At 46.1% G+C, this 17450-nt stretch overlaps 1 protein-coding gene across 4 annotated transcripts in view; it reads right to left on the bottom strand.

Annotated features, from left to right (window-relative positions):
- Window positions 1-143: 143 nt before the first annotated feature.
- Window positions 144-17450, bottom strand: part of OLFM2 (olfactomedin 2) — a 58547-nt gene continuing 41240 nt past the window's right edge. For 3 of the 4 annotated variants that reach the window (XM_007488581.2, XM_001368096.3, XM_056822781.1), the window contains exons 2-6: window positions 8757-8906; window positions 6257-6409; window positions 5748-5967; window positions 5378-5484; window positions 144-1246 (exon numbers count right to left, since the gene is read on the bottom strand). In XM_007488581.2, coding sequence (XP_007488643.1) covers window positions 569-1246; window positions 5378-5484; window positions 5748-5967; window positions 6257-6409; window positions 8757-8906 — 1308 coding nt within the window. In that variant the 3' untranslated portion in view covers window positions 144-568. Of the gene's footprint in view, window positions 1247-5377; window positions 5485-5747; window positions 5968-6256; window positions 6410-8756; window positions 8907-14999; window positions 15146-17450 lie in introns of those variants that run through there. The other variant, XM_056822780.1, reaches the window with a different exon arrangement.

Here is a 17450-nt window from a genome sequence, read left to right as displayed (position 1 = left end):
CTGCCCAACTCACTGCCAATCATGGGAGGAAATGGAAAACAAGCCAAGTGACTTTCCAAGAGCAAGCCCTGAACTCCATGCATGCTTCTAAAAGGAAATTAAGGCAGACTTCTCATGTGGACACAAAGAGTTTCAAACCCAGCAAATGTCAAAGTTCCTGTTTATTGAGCCAGAAAGAAAAACAATAAATAAAAAAGAGAAATAGATTCATGCAGTCAATCCCTAGGCAGGATGAGACAGGGGATGGTGGAGAGATGGAGACAGAGACACAGAGAGAGGGAGGCCCACATCTATATCTAGATCCCTAGATCCTTGCATATAGACAGAGCAAGAGAGGCACCCAGAATTACCAAGAAATAAACAGAGATAGAGTTATAGAGAGACCGAGACAGACACAGAGATATCGAAAGAGATTGAAATAGAAACAGGCAGACCAAAAGAGAATTTGAAATAGAGACACAGAGAGAGACAGATTGAGAGGAAAGGATAGAGACAGATCAAAATAGGAAGACAGCGACAGAGAGAGGCTCCCCCCCCCCCCGCCAGAAGCACCCCCCTATGCTGGATCCTAGGGGCCTCCAGCTGTGCTGATGACATGGAAGAGAGTGACATTATAGAGCACTTGGTGGCCATTGTTCCAGGTGTAGAGGGCACGTTCACGAGGGTTATAGTCCAGCATGGAGATGTGGGAATACTGGTTGTGGAAGGGTACGTCCGTGTACTCGTAGCTCGATGTGTTGGTGAAGTAAGCGAAGTAAACCTTGGCCCCCGCCAGGTGCGAGTTGGTCACATAGAGGACGCCACAGATCATGAAGGCTTCACCTGCGCTGCGCTTGGGGTAGCCCGTGTCCCACGACCGCATGACCTCCAGAGTGTGGGGGTCCAACCGGCTCACCACAATGTTGCCCGCATTCTGATTGGTGGTATAGACAGCCCACAGGCCACTCTCGTCCACCATGAGGTCCATGTCGGAGAAGCCACCCCAGGAGTAGGGGAAGGTGTTGTTGTAGCCGGCCCCAGGCAGGCTGCGCTGGACTAGCACGGACCGCGACCGGAAGTGATATTTCACCACCACGTTACTCTGGTACTTGTTGTAGAAGAGGGAACCATTGTAGACCACGTGGCCTGTGCCTGCCCATGGTTGTGGCAGCAGATGCTGGATGAAGTTCTGTCCTTTCACAAAGTCACCCAAAGTGCGGAATTCGAGCACCCGCCGTCCCTTGTAGTAGCCATCCATGTACCACACCTGGAGGGGCAGCCACTAGTCAGCTGGAGTCACCGATGTGTCCGATGTCCCCCCACCCCCGGAACACTGGTCATAGGGACGACCCCATGTAAACCAGCAAAACTTGTCACCCAAGACACTAATGTTTGGGGATGGCCATTGATTACCAGAGTCCACTTGAGTTGAAAAGTCATTTGGATGGGGCCACTGGTCACTAGCAGAGTGACCACTGGTAACCATCAAGCTTTGTTCACTCAGGGGGCCAGTGGTTACCTGGAGTCTATCAGGTCCTGGAGAAACTAGTAGTTACTAAAAGGGTCACTGGATGGTCACTGGGCAAACATTGCAAGAATTTCCATTTTTCTTCCCCATAACATTCTCATTCCTCCCACTAAAACCGTGGCCTTGGCCTGGCCCATCCCAGTCATAGGGTATACCTCATATCTTTAAACAAGTCTTTTCCCATGACAACCACCTGGCTCTTTTGACTAGCTTCCCATATGTTTATTTCTGCAGGTGAAAGCAAGAGTGGCCCTTCTGGGCTTTGGGGAAATAAAATGCTATCTTTTCTGCCTGTTTTAGTCCTTGGAAACTTTAGAACTATGTAAATAATTCAATTCAACAAATATTTCTAAGGTTTTAGTGTGGATAAGGTTCTCTGTTGGGCTCTAGGGATATTAGGATAGATTTGACCCAGATTTTCCTCTCAAGAAGCTTCAAATCTAATGGTGGAGGGGGAGGACAAGTACACAGATAACTATGGATATGAAAAGCTGGGGTAAATGAGAGATTCAGGCCAAGAGAGGGGAGATGGGAATCTTGGGACTTTGTAATAGGTCAAATGTGAGAGATAAAGGAAGAGTCAGAGATGACTCAGAGGTTGTGCTAGCCAATATGACTTGGGATGATGGTGCTATTGACAGAGATATGGAAATTAGAAGTAGGGGAAGATGATGAGGAAAGTGAGATTACTTGCCACTGAGAGGAGGGAACAACTAGGAGGACTTCATGGAAGAGGTAGCATGTGTGCCTGGACTTCCTTCAACAGAGGTAAACAGTATGGATGTGTGTGAAAGAGTCCATTCCAGATGCAGTGTGTTAGGAAAGGACAGGGCAAGAAAGAGAGACAGAGAGAAGTCCAATTTTGATGCATCACAGAGTATAGAAGAGCAATGGGAAACGAAGATGGAAGGATAGGCTGAAGTCGCTCTGGAAGAATCTGAATGCCAGGATCAAGAATTATGCTTTATTTGGTAGATAACTGGGTGGCACTAAAGGTTTCTGAGCAGAGAAATGACAATCAAACAGTGTGCTGGTAAGATTACTCAGGGAGCATATGGTTGGTGAAAAGGGAAAGGAGAGAGGGGGAAAGAATGGACACAGAAAGGGTATCTAAATGGCTCAATGGATAGAGTACCAGAGCTGGAGTCAGAGGACCTGGGTTCAAAGCTGGCCTTGGACATTTCCTAGCTATGTGACTCTGGGCAAGTCACTTAATCCCATTGCCTAGCCCTTACCACTCTTCTGCCTTGGAACAGTATTCATTCTAAGATGGAAGATGAGGATTAAAAAAAAAAAGAATGGACACAGGAAGGACAATGAAGAGATTATTATAATGGTCTCAGAAAGAAGTGAAGGGGTTGTTGTAGCACCAGAAATGGCAAGAAGCAGACAGATGAGATAGTGAGAATGTATAAGAGAATTAGAGCTAACAGGGACCTCCAAGGTAATCTAGTCCAGTTTTATAAATAAAGAAATTTAGGTCAAAGGAAGTTAAGTGATTTGTCCAAAGCCTGACCAGTAGTAAACAATAGAGATGGAATCTGAATCCAGTTCATTTGACCCTTATAGAGTACCATGGAGCTCTTTCCCTTCAACGACATAGAACCAATAGAATTTGATTAAATGGTGGGAGTGGGAATGGGGGAACAACAGGGTGGGAGCCCTATAAAGTGAGGAAGATGGAAAATTCATTAATGACTCCATGGTTTCAAGGCTGGGTGACTAAGCTTGACCATGCCATTAACCAAATGAGAAGTTAAGGTAAAAAGAGGCTGAGTTCAATTTTGGGTATATTGAATTTGGAGGGTCAAAGAAACATTGAGATGGAGATATCCAGCAGGCAACTGGAAACACAGGAGTATACCTCAGGAGAGGTTAGAAGTAGAGACAGATTTGGAAGTGATCAGAATAGAGATGCTAATTGAAGTCATGGCTATGGGTACCACAGATTTAGAGCTGGCGGACACCTCAGAGTCATGTAATCCAAGAGTTCTTAACTATTTTTGTGTCATGGAGCCCTTTGGTATTCAGTCTATTGGAGTCTCTGAAACTCATCTGAGAATAATGTCCTTAAGTATATAAAATGAAATACACAGGATTACATATAAAACCAACTATATTGAAATACTCATTTCAAATTTAAATACCGATTTTTTAAAAAGTCCGTGAACCTCAGGGTTGAGAAATGAAATTGAATCCTCTTACAGTGCAGTGAAGAAAATTGAGGACCAGCCAGGTTAAATGACTGATTTGCTTATGATCACGGACAATAACTGGCAAAACTAGAATGCATGAGATCTCTAAAGAAAAGGATAGAGAGTGAGGGAATTAGGACAGCAAATAGTTAATTGTGGAAATTGAGTGAACCACAGTGACTCCATCTTGTGACTCAATTCTGGAGCTCGCTCAGTGCCTTTTCTATTCAATTATGGGTTTAGTCCAACTTTGGTCTTGTGAGAAATCTTTATTTGATTGTGGGAATTGGGAGAAAACTTTATTGAATTGTCTGAATCTAACCCTGTGTGGCTGGAAACTAGACTACCTGTACCTGCTGTTTAGAGACCAAGGACCTAGGTTATGCTGCCCAGAAACTCAGTCAGATCCAAAGATCAATGTAAGGAGTTTTCTCACAATTATATATCTTGAGCAACTCATATATCTTATCTCAAAAATGGTCCCATCCTGGCTAATCAGTTATTATTTCCATGTTCTTTTGATTGTGTACAGAAATTCTGGAGGAACAGGACACCTCTTTTTCTTATTTCAAGGAATTGCACCTGTTCTCTCTCTTCCTCCCAACTTGGAAAGTTCTTTATCTTTCTTCCAATTAGAAATCAGATTACCTAATGGTGTATTCTGGGTAATTTTTTTTAAAACCCTTACCTTCTGTCTTGGAGTCAATACTGTGTATTGGCTCCAAGGCAGAAGAGTGGTAAGGGCTAGGCAATGGGGGTCAAGTGACTTGCCCAGTGTCACACAGCTAGGAAGTGGCTGAGGCAGGATTTGGGTAATTTTTTTCTCTTAACTAATTGGTATTATTTGATTAATTGTTTTTAATGCATAAAAACCTGCCTCCTCATATATGCAGGGTCCAGCCCTGAGTAGTTGAGGAAGGGGGCCTGGTACCGATTTGTTAGGCAGTTGGCATGCATTGCTTAATAAATCAAAATGCTCAGAAGTTTGAACCTTGTTTTTTCAGACATTTTATCTTTCGCCCATCACAGAAAGAAAAGGGAAAGAGGCCAAGGATAACCTTGTAGGACACCTATATTAAAGACCTGGGATGAGGATGAAGAGACAGAGAGGGAGGGAAGCAGATAAATTGGGAAGATAACCAAGAGACACAGAAAGCAGTGCCAGGGAAAACAGAAGAGGAGAGACCCTCAATTAGGAGGGGGCAGTCAGCAGTGTCAAACATTGCAAGGAGGTCAAGAAGGAGGACACTAAGAAAAGCCCAAGGGATTCGGCAATTAAGAGGTGACTGATGACACTGGAGAGAACTGTTACACAGAATAGCAGAGACAGCAGAAGCCAGCTTGCAGGAGATGGAGGAGAATTCAAGTGGTTCTAAGGACTGCCTCGGGGGCACCTGAGTCAATTATAAGAGAGAACTAGGGACTCTGCTGTGGTGGGCAGTGATGGGTGGAGGTGGGGAGAGGAAATAGAAATCTCCAGGAACTGGATTATATCTTCTCCCTCAAATCAAACCAGAGTCTCCCTGAGGAGGGGCCATTTATTCCCCCTTCTCCCAAGGACCAGAGGATTCATGGGGCATATCTGCTGCTAAGATCTGGGATTCCTCTATGCTGGGCTATGTCTCCATATAAAAGGGGCTTTCCATGACAAGTTGGGTCAGGAAATAGGACTTACACGACTATCTGCGCTGGGAGCCATGGTGTCTGTCATCCAGGATCCAAAACGGGAGCCCATGGCACGGATGGTGATGGGGTTACTGACTCCTGTGAGCTTGCCACAGCCTGGAGGAAGGAGAGAAGGAGGTGTGAGGGATGGAGGGATTGGGAGACTCCATCTGGGGCATATTTGGGAGGGAAGGCTTAGAGTCTGGAGATCAGTCATCAGGACTGGAGGAAAGGGATTATTGGGCTAGGTTAGAGTATCTCCGTTTCTTCAGAGTGGAACTGGAGGTAGGCAGTAGAATCAAAGTTGGGGGAGTCAGTGGTTATGGTATATCTAGCTTCTGGAGAAGGGGCAGGGTCAAGGTTTGGGGGTCCAGACATACCCAGCTTCTGTGCACAGGCATGGAGTCGGGCCTCGAGAACCAGCACACGTTGCTGTAGTTCCTCATAGTCGAAGGCACCCATCTCCTCCTGGATGGCCGCCAGGCTTGCTGATAGATTCCTCACCTCCTCTCGCAAGCGCACAATTGTCCTTGTATCAGCCTTGTACTGCTCCAGTACTGAGCTCAGGGGTAGCAACTCTGTCATCCTGTCCTTCAGCTCCTGTTGAGTGGGCCCTGTCACCTGGCCCCATGCCAATCCAACTTCTCCCCCAAACCCAGGCTTTGATTACCTTCGATGGCAAACTCCCCAGGGCAGGACTGGCCTTTTGCCTCTTTTTGTATCCCCAGCACTTAGCACAGCACAGTGCTGGCAGAGGGTAGGTGCTTAATAAACGTTTATCGACATATTGACCCAGATGGGACCCCTTATGAATCCTGAGCACAAACTGAACCATCGCATGCCGCCAACCCCATCCCCAACTCCCTCCCTTCGACCTTGGGGCTCCCACCTGGAAACTCTTGGCTGACAAGCTTCGGGCCCCATCGGCTGCCCGGAGCCTCGAGTCCAAGCTTCTCATGAGGGACTCTGTATTCCTTACGTACTGTAGGTCACGAAATGTCCGTAGCTCAAGGACTTCCATGGACTGGGAGACATTTTGGACCTTGAGATATGAGCAAGTAGAGAGACAGATAACCCCAAGGTGAGATTGCTGCTCCCTGCTTGGTCTGTCAAGCCACCAAACCACTTTTTCAAGATGCCTAGAGCCAGAGCAAATGTGCCCCAAATAGATAGTGCCTCTCTTTATTTTTATTTTATTTTTTAAACCCTTATCTTCCATTTTAGAATCAACACTGTGTATTGGTTCCAAGGCAGAAGAGAGGTAAGGGCTAGGCAATGGGGGTCAAGTGACTTGCCCAGGGTCACACAGCTGGAAAGTGTCTGAGGCCAGATTTGAAACTAGGAATTCCCATCTCTAGGCCTGGCTCTCAGTCCACTGAGCCACCCAGCTGCTCCCTTAGTTCTGCTCTTTAATTCCAGACGCCTCTTCCCAGGACTAGGACACCTCCAAGAAGGCTAGTGTCTCCTCTTAATGATGACCTTGTTGACTCCTCTCCCTGGGGCTAGCCCATTCCCAAAATAGTTAGGGCCTCCTGATGGCCCTTTCTTCCTAGGATCAGGATGCTTCTGAGGTACCCAGTGTACCTTCCTCTCATCGCTTTGTGGAACTCCAGGATGCTTCAGGGACATAAGAGTACTTCCCTTTTGAGTCAGGTGGCATGAGATCATGGATGGCTGGACTTGGAAGTCAGGAAGCCCTGGGTTCCAGTTTTGCCTCTGATACTTATTAACTTTGTGATCATGGGCAATGGACTTACCTCTCTAAACCTCAATTTCCTCATCTATCAAATTAGTACAAGAAATATTTTTAGTATTTTTTAAAAAACCCTCACCTTTCATCTTAGAATTGGTACTATGTATTGGTTCCAAGGCAGGAGAGCAGTAAGGGCTAGGCAAGGGGGGTTAAATGATTTGTCCAGAGTCACACAGCTAAGAAGTATCAGGAAATCAAATTTGAACCCAGGACCTCCCATCTCTAAGCCTGGCTCTCAATCCACTAAGCTACATAGCTGTCTCCTACCCTTTAGTATTTAGAATACCTTGCAGTGTGGTTGGGAGTCTCAAATGGGAAGAGGTAAAGTGCTTTGATAACCTCAAATGGCGATGTAGAGATTAATTGCTATTTATGTGACCACTGACCCTACAGATTCTTCCCCCCAGGACCTCAACAAACTGAAGGCAGTGGAAGCTTCCCTTTGATCCTTTTTCCTAGAGCTAGAAAACCCTCAAGCATGGCTTCTTGACTGCTGATCCCTCTTCCTAGGGGCAAAGATATCCTAGGTGGAAGGCACTGGGCTCACTGAACTTTAAGACAACCACAGGAAATGCTCCCAGGGAGATCCTGGTTCCAAAAGCCCTTTAGGAAATCCTCAGAAATACTATCTTCTGTTCCTGCCCATTCAACAGTAGAGGGGTCATGGATACAGCAGAGCCGGTCAGGAGGGAGTCCTCATCCTCCCAAAGTACCTACTCTGCTTGCCCAAACCCTCCCCATTCTGCTCTGCCATGGAAGCCTCTCCCACTGCTCTAGCTCCCACTCTCTCCCCTCCTCTTGGCCCCAGGGGCACAGGAGTAAACACCCTTATTACTTTTCCAGATAAGGAAATAGAGACCAGAGATGTAGAAGAACTTGCCCCAAGTCAAGTAGATCCAGAGCCTGACCTTGAAGTTAGGCTTTCTGCTCCTCAAAGCAGTGCTCTTTCCATGTCACCAGCCTGATCTGTAGGCAGAGACCCACAAGTCACTGGGCAGTGACAAGGTCATCTTGGGCATGTAGTCCAACCTCTTCATTCTACAGATGAGGAAACTGAGGCCTACAGGGAGACTTGCCCAAGGCCATATGAGAAATATGTCAAGGTATGACTTGAACCCAGGTCCTCTGATTCCAGAGCCAGTGTTTTTTTCATTGAGTCAATAATGACAGACAGAAATAAGCCAGATAACTCAGGCTTGAGGGTCTGGGTGGGTGTGATTATGTCTGGAGAACCCTGAGTACTCTCTCTGAGAATCTTCTTCCTAAGCCTGAGGTGACTAAGCCAGCCTCAGTTTCTCTATCTGTAAAATCAGAAGGTTGGATGAGGTGATCTCCAAGTCATCTAATTTACATTTTTTAATTTAAGTCTATGAAACTCAGAGCCAGGGCCCACTGGGGGCAATGAGACTTCTTAGGATTCAGGAAACTAGATCTAGAAGAATAAAGCTTTATTCCTCAACAGGATGAATTAGGGGCCATGAAGACTTATTGAGAAGGTTTGTTGGTGCAGCTCTTGGTTTATGTATATGTGTCTGTGTCTGTGTTTGTGTAGTTGTGTAGAGGAGAGGCAAAGAAAGTTATAAGAAGACAAATTGGTCAAGTTGAGTCTCTTCTCTTCTGCCCTCCTTCCACGAACCTTCTCCATGAGCTGTCTCAGCTCCCTGCTCCGGCCATCACGGGAACAGCTGTTCTGCGCAGGGATGACAGCTGTGCACACACACTTCCCATCCGGGGCTTGGGCCGAGGTATAGAGCTGCCAGCCATCCTCAGGACTTTGGAACAGCGTCTGCAGGGAAAGAGGGATACTTAGGGGAGAAGCTCTCCTTCACTTCAGAAAGAAGGGAGGGAGGCAGAATACTCTAGTGGGGGCCATACAGAGCCCTGAAATTCAAGGATGGCCCCACAATGCTTGTCTCACCAACTGATTCCTGCCCCCCATTTCTGTGTGAGTTTGTCTTAAAGGGTCATCCTCGTTCAGCCTTCTCCAGGCATCATAGCTGGACCTTCAGGAAGGCTAGCTCCTGCTGGGAAGCTCTCCACCCTTGGCTCCCCTGTACCCCCTCTGAGTTCTGGGTCTTCCCTGCTATAGGTAGGGAAGAACCCATCCTAGGGGCTGGGAAGGTAGGACTGCCTATCCTCTTGTTCTTTGCCCTTATCTAAACTCTAACCCTCAGTTTCAGAGGTGTGTGTGTGTGTGTGTGTGTGTGTGTGTGAAGTAGTATCCCTCCAGAGATTAAATGATGAAAGACACTTAACTTGGCATGCACAGCCTCCATAATACAGCTTTACTTTCCAGACTCATGGCTCCCCAGGCAATAGGCCCTCTGGCTACTACATGGTCCTGTCTGGAATGTCCTCAGGTCACAGAAAGTGTCTGATCCAATGCCTCAATAGGAATCCTCTCTATGGCCCTGCTCACACTCCAGTTCTCCAGGAAGAGCAATAAGCTCCTGAGAGAGCCCCATTCTCCTTCTGGATGGTTTCCACTCCTAGTTCATTTCTCCTTACTTTCAACCATTCAATATTCACTGAACCTCCAGACCTTTGCTTTTTCTGCATCTTGTAGCCTTTGTTCATAATTCTCTCCTCTGGGGCAAAGTAGAACAAGTTCAATCCCTGTTTCACGTGCCAACTCTTCAAATCCCTGAACTAGCTGTCATGTTCCCCCTCAATCTATGCCAGGCTAAACATCTGTAAGTCCTTTGCCCGATTTTCATCTGTCAGAGGATCCGCATCCTTTACCATCTTGTTCATGACCTTCTCCAGTCCATCACCTTTCTCCTAAAAGATGGCAAGGTGCCACTAATGTGTTTGTGAGCAGGAAAGCATGCAGGGAGAATATAACCTTTTTGGTTCCATATTCTATGCATGGAGTCCAAGGATACATTTGACTGTCAGGTCATCCTGCTATCTAATACTGAGCTTCTATTTCCCCCTCTCCTCCCCAGACTCACCTACCCTCCTTTTGAAAAAAAGGTTGTTGTCTCCCAGTGCCTCCTTCACCCCATACTTGCCCAGGTGACTCTAGAAGCCTACTACAGAATTGTCATTAATGTGGTATGCTGAAAAGAGCAGGGGAGTTAGAATTAGGACTATCCAGGTTTAAATATTCCTTGAGATAATAGTTAACGTTTCCATAACACTTTAAGATTTGCAAAGTGTTTTACAAATACATTTGCTATAACTTCTTAGTTGATCTTGATTTGACTTGATCCTCAAAATAAACCAGGATAAGTAAGCGCTATTATTATCCTTATTTTACAGATGAGGAAACTGAGGCAGACGGAGGTTAAATGACATGCTCAGGGTCACACAACTAAAATCTGGGGCTGCATTTGAACTCGTGTTCTTGACTTCAGGCCCAACTCTCTTATCTATTCCCCGAGTCTAGATATCTTGGAGTCAGGAAGACCTGTGTTCAAATCCAGCCTTGGATTCTAGTTGTATGACCCTGAACAAGTCACTTAACCTTGGTCTGCCTCGGTTTACTCATCTGTAAAAAAGGGATAATAATAGCCCTGAACACCCATAGTTGTTGTGAGGATCAAATAAGATAATATTAGTAAAGTACTTAGCACAGTGTCTGATATACAGTAAGGGCTATATAAATACTGGCTATTATTATTATGTCACTTAGCTGCCTCTGGCTACATCTAAAAACTTATTAATCATCGTGTGACCCTGGGCCAGCCACTTAACCTCTACCTGCCTCAGTTTTCTCACCTATAAAATAAGAATAATGCCTCTAGTACTACACAGGGTTGGAGTGAGGATCCAAAGGCAGCATGCATGTGGAGCACCTTGGCAAATACCAAAGTACTCTATTAATGTCAGTTGTGATTAACCCTATTCGATTTTAGCTCTTCAGGCTTGATCCATTGGTCTAATCTAAGGATCATCACTTCAGTTCCAGGAACTTTTTTTTAATGTGATAACTGTATCTCAATAGGGTTACATCAAGTCTAAATTTGTTTCTTTTTCATCTTGTACCCACTTTGTAATCATCTGTATTTTGTTTTATTCAATCACTTAAAAACTTTATTCTGAGAAAGAGTTTATAGGCATTAGACTGTCGAAAAGGTAGGTCCATGATACAAAAAAAGGTCTAAATTTTCTCCTATCTTTGTAGGTGCAAATTCTACCTGTCCTTTAAGGCCTATTCCAAGACCACTTTCTTCTGGAAGCCTGCCCAGACCAGTCACTGCGGTCCACATTGACTCTCCATCCTCTAAACTCTATAATCCCTAAAGTTTACACTCCTCCTCTAGCCCAGATCATACCCAGCCTTGTGTTTACTTAATAATTCAACAAACATCTGTGGATGCCTGATGTGTGTGGGCTCCATGTAGAGGTGGGTAGGGAGGCTGATGTGATCAGGCATGCTCCTCTCCTGGAGGGGCTCCCTCCAGTAGGACACAGAAAACTACCACAAGGCAGAGTGATTCAGTGGGTGAGAGGGATAGACCTAGAGAAGAAAAAAAGTATACAGAAGGAGCTGGAGACGGGACAACAGAAGGAGACAGACACAGAGGGAGAAAGAGGAAGACAGTTAAAGTCTCTAAGAGAGACAACATATAGGGGAAAGATGCAGACAATAAGGAACCTACGTTGTATACAGACCCAGAATCGCAGACACGGGCAGGCAACGAAACAAGCCTCAATTGCTTAGTCAGTGCATGCTTGGACCTGGTGGGGTCTATTGGCCCCCAAGGATGCACTTTCCCTACCCTGATTTCTGGGATTTGGGTCTTCTTGTAAATGCTGTATTATGAGGCTTTATAGCAAATGTATCTGTAATGCAAAGCATCAGACAATCACAGCTTTTCTGAAAGGGACCCTCCAAGGCCAACCAGGGCACTTCATACCTGAAAAAAGGATAGTCTCCATGAGAACACCTGACAAGTAAGTGATCATTCAGCCTTTGTCTGAAGCCCTCTAGAGATGGAGAGCTCATTACCTCTGGAGACAGCCCATTCCACTTATGAATGGCTCTAATTGTTAGGAAACTTCTCCTTACATCAAGTCTAAATTTGTTTCTTTTTCATCCTGTACCCACTGTTCCTTAGTTCTACCTTCTGGGGTTGAGTAGAACAAGTCCAATCCCTCTTCCACGTGACAGCTCTTCAGACAGTTGAAGAGAGCTACCAGACTTCCCCTCCATCTCCTTTCCAGGTTAAACCCTCCTAGTTTCTTCCATTGGTCCTAATATGTATGGCAAGACCTCAAGGCCAATTACCATCCTGGGTGCCCTCTTTTGGATGTTCTTTAGCTTATTATTGTCATCAGTGTCTTTCTTAAAATGAGCTGCTCAGACCTATTACCCAGCTGTGACTTGTCCAGGGCAGAATATTGCAGGGTTCTCATCTCCTTAGTCCTGAAGCACAATAATGATCTTTTCCAGGGGCTGGAGTTGGTTGGTAAAGCTCAATTTTCATGGCCCAAGTTTTCTTAGAGCAAATCTGCAAGCAGGTGAGAGTCTGGCCAGGAAGTCAAGTTCCCTTGTCAAGGAAGACCCCAGGGGTTACTCAATGTTTCTAGTGGGAGACATTAGATGGGATGCTGGGGTACCCAGGCCTCCCACTGTTCTTCCCAGGGCTCAGATCTATTGCAAACAGAAGCTCCAACAGAGGGGGAGAAAAAGCCCTTTTCAAGGGATTTATTCTGCTCACGACCATCAGTGCAGATCCCTCTCCCTCCCTTCCTCCCTCCCACGCTGCCTCCCTCCCACGCTCTCTCCACCCCGAGAGTCCAGAAAAGGCCAGGGGGACTAGAATCATTAACACAGAGCTTCTCTCTGAACTGAGAAGGGGGTGGGGGGAGCAGAAGAATGAGGAAGGGGAGGAAGAATAGAAGGGAAGAAAGGAAAGAGAAGAAAAGGGAAAAGAGAAGAGAAAAGGGGAAAAGTAAGAAACAGATGAAGAAATGAAGAAAAGAGGAAGAGAGGAAGGAGCAAGAGGGGAGGGAGGAGGAGAGATGATTAATGAGGAATAGAAAAGGGACCCCCTCTGACTCCTAGCCTTCGTCTAAAATACGGCCACCTATTAGAATCTTAGAACCATGGATGGCCAGAGGGGCAAGAGCTCTTAAAGGCCATCTCAGTCCTTCCTCGGTTTACACATGGGAAAACTAAATACCAGAGAGGGGAAGGAACTTGTCTAAGCTCACGCAGCACAACCATCTTATACCACCTCCTCCAAAAAGCCTTTCTTTAGTCACTGGGTCAACAAAGTCCTCTTCTTCCAAATCCCTATAGAAACTTTGTTCACATGGTACTTCAGAACCTCTTGGCATGTTTTTATGGTTTTGTTTTGCTTTATTTTTATTTGTAACCCACCAAATATAGCCACTGAGTTCTGTAATGGTAGGAATTAGGACCTCCTCTCTCCTATCTCTATCTCTAACACAACCCAGCACCAGACCCTGAGGAGCTTAAATGTTTGCTGAATGACTGTACAGAAGGTGAGGCATTACATTTGTTTAAGAAAAACACCAAGCAAGCATCTTCAGAGGAATTGCTACCCTTTCTCCTTCTCTGAAATTTCAGGGCTCAAAAATTACAATTAACTTTTCTTCTTGCCTTTTTTTTCCCAGTGTGAGATGAACTTTTTTAGTTCCCTTTGAAGCAAACAATTGCTTTCTCCAATTAACATCTAAAATAGTCAATGGCAAAAATAGAGGCAGGATTTAAATGGCAAGGATGAAAGACTTTCTCTTCTGTCTTGAAACAGATCCATGCATCCCCTGAACCCTGAATCTCTCAGGGACCCTCCATCAGTTTCCTCCCTAGCAAATATGATTTATTAAACATTTATGCTAAGCAATAAAGTGAGGAGCCCAAGTCTTAGCTGCCTGTGTGTGCCTGAGGCTCCTCTCTGAAGCAAAGCTGGCTAGAAAGCAACCCAGTTAGAAGGAAGTAGGGTGGCTGCAGAAGCCTAAGGGCTAGCTGATTCTAGCTAAAGCCAACCCATCAGGGTTCTGGGAGGTTCAAGAGAAGTTCATTTTGAATCCTAGCTCTTTACTTAATATCTGTGTGACCTGGGGGGAATTATTTCCCTCTCTGTGCCTCAGTTTACTCTGTAAAATGAAAGAGTCCATGGGCAGCTAAGTGTTACTTAAGCAAGTCACTTAACCTGTTTGCTTTGAGAGAGAGAGAGAGAGAGAGAGAGAGAGAGAGAGAGAGAGAGAGAGAGAGAGAGAGAGAGAGAGAGAGAGAGAGAGTGTCAAATGAGTCTGATGTCCATTCTTGTTCTAAATTCTGTGGTTAGTTTTGGTGGGGTGCAAAAAGCAGTCCATAGAGCCCAGCTAACTCTGGACTGTAGCTATGCTCCTCCCATCATTCTTTTAAGCCAGGGATTTCCCAAGAACTTTCATGGAGGCAGCTGCAATTAACAAGCCAAATCAATGCCCCCTCACAGTTTCTGATCACCTGATTCTCTTAGTAGACAAGATGAACAAAAACCAAAGTAGAAACAGTCTCTGACCTCATGCAGCTTATAGTTCAGTACAGCAAAGCCATTTAGGGTTGGAAAGGACCTGGGAGTTCATGTAGTCCAACTCCATTTTACAGATGAAAAACTGAGGATCAGGAGGAGAAAGGAATTGTCCCAAATCATCCAGGAATTAAGTGGCACAGGCAGAATTTGGCCCTGAATCCAGTTATCTTTCTACCATACATACTATATTGATAATGTCTTAGTCATAAAAATCCTGGTAAGAAATACAATATGTAATATATATGTGTGTATACCCACAGAGCAGTTGGGGGATTGGGACAGAGAGTTAACCTCTGAAAGGATCCCCTCTCTGTTCCTAGTGCTCCAGGGGGACCTATCAGAGACCAGGGCAGTACCAGACAGGTCCAGCGTCTGAGACAACTCACAGAAAAGCAAGCATCTTTGTTTTAACTCTTTTGATGAGCCAAGAATTTTCAAAATCAGCATGGCTGGGAATTCCATGACGAAGATAGACCAGCCTCTTTCCTAAAGGAGCTGGGCTCCCCTTGGCAGCTCAGGAGAAATGGTTTCCAGTTGCCTGCAGCCACTCTGATCAGTTTTAGTACAAGGCATAATGTGAAGTCATAAAAAGGCAAAGATCCCTCTGACCCTCCCCTCTCTGCCCCACCTTGTCCTCCAACCCTCTGGGTACTACTTAAGGGGAAATCATCTCAGCCTTTTAAGATCTTGCCTATCCCTAAAGGGTCAGCTCCAATGCCATCTTCTTCATTTAAGTCTTTCTCAATTCTCCCCAAGGGGTCTTCCTTCATAGCTCTAATTCTTCAGAGTTCACCTAGTCCAATAGATGGGGAAACTGATGCCAAAAGGCAGGAAGTAGCTTACCAGTCACAGGGAAAGTGAGTGCTGGGCTGGGTTTCAGACACAAATCTCCTAATCCCAAATCCTCACCTTGGTTCATCCAGCCATGCTGCCTCCTGCCTCAGAGGGCTCGTTGCCTTTTTATGACTTCACATCATGCCCTGTACTAGTTATGTCTGTCTTATGGTCCCCAATAGACTATAAGGTCCCTGATGCCACAGACTGTATGTTTCTCAGGGCATACAGATGGTCTTTTTTTTTTAAACCCTTACCTTCCATCTTAGAATCAATACTGGTTCTAAGGCAGTGCTAGGCAATGGGGGTTAAGTGACTTCCCCAGGGTCACAGAGCTAGGAAGTATCTGAGGCCATATTTGAACCCAGGACCTCCTGTCTCTAGGCCTGGCTCTCAATCCACTGAACCACCCAGCTGCCCCCACACAGATGGTCTTGGCAAGTGTGTGTTGATATGCTTGCTTGGAGAGACCAAACTGTGCCACAGGCTGCGGGAATAACAGCCCCACACTGCCCATTACAGGTGAAATGCAGTGTGATAGGTGAGCTGAAAGAGCCTTTAAAAAAGAGAATCATAACACCTATCCAGGAGGGAACTGTTAAAGCCAGCCCCTGAGCCTCCTGTTGGCTTCAGGTCTTCTGAGTCCTAGGGGTGGGCAGAGCAGGACACATGTCTGCTGACTGGCTGCCTAGCTTCTCCATGCATCCCAGTGGGTTGGAAATGGACCTGTTTTCAGAGAACAACACTAAAGAAGAGATGAGCAGCTGGAAGAGAGATCCTGGTGAGAGGGTGGCGGGAAGAGTATGGGGAGGACCCCCAATGTGGCTTCAGAGCACGGGACATCCTAGCAGCAGCAGCAGCAGCAGCAGGGGCTGTGGAGCTAGGCAAAGTCTTCATCAGGCAGGGCTGGCATGAAATGGGAATCCTTGGAGTGGGGGCAGGGCAGCAGGAGGAGAAGCAGGAGGGCACTTTCAGAGCAGGGCACTGAGAACACAGCTTGGCTATAAAACTCTCCCCACATCTGCTTTCCGTTCTGTTCTCTCTTCTGTTTTTGTCCTTCACCCTGAAAGGACGGCATGTAGCTTTGGGCTGACTCTGGGTCCTCGGTGGGTGGTCCTTGGACAGATTTAGGGGATGGGGTCAGGTTCTGAGCCTCATCCCAAATCCCATGGGATGGTTTGCTCTCTTGTTCACATACCCCCTTAATGACAGCATTTACAAGACCCTCTCTCTAGCCCACATTCAATGAAGAGTCAAGATTCCAGGGCTTGGGAGTCAGGGAACCTGGGTGCTAGTCCGGGTTCTCTCCTTAATGTTCTTGTGACCCTAGGAAAATCCCTTCATTTTCCTAAGCCTTAGTTTCCTCATCTGTTCAATGGGCTTACTTCTCAGCGTTGTTGTGAAGAACCAGTGAGAAAAGGATATGCAGGCACTTGGAGAAGTCTGGCATGCAACTGATTTTAAACTGACATCATCATTCTACTCAGAAAGATTTTGTTCAGGTCAGCTGCTCAACTGGCCTTTCCCTCTGTAGCCTGGCAGGGAGATACTCCCTTTGGCTAAAAGTTAAACAAATGTAAAGCCCTTCCTTCTGAGAGAGGATTTATGGTTCATCTCAAGCTCAGTGGCTTCCTCCTGGCCAGACCTTTGGGCCTCAATGGGTCAGTTTCCTGGGTCTCTCTCCAACATCGAAATGTTTTTCCCACTTCAGTGAAAGGCACCTTAATTAGAGAATCAGAAACTTGAGAGGAAGAAGCTTCAGCAACAAGGAATTCTGCAGCAAGACACCCCACCCCCATGTCTGTCTGCCTGCCCGCCTGCCTGCCTTCCCTGACAAACAGGCCCAGCAGTGGGAAGAAACAGCCTTGTTGATGTAGAGCAAAATGAAGGCTTGATTTTTCTGCCCCTTTGGAGAATGGAATCCACCATTCACCAATGGGCAGCTCTGGGGTTGCATTCTCCTTTGCCCCCAGCCCCACAGAGCCCTCCCATCTGCCTCCTGT

The sequence above is a fragment of the Monodelphis domestica genome, chromosome 3 (assembly GCF_027887165.1).
Source record: "Monodelphis domestica isolate mMonDom1 chromosome 3, mMonDom1.pri, whole genome shotgun sequence".
Classification (NCBI taxonomy): Eukaryota; Metazoa; Chordata; class Mammalia; order Didelphimorphia; family Didelphidae; genus Monodelphis; species Monodelphis domestica.
The sequence above is the reverse complement of the archived record's forward strand: the minus strand, read 5'-3'. Positions and strand labels throughout refer to the sequence as shown.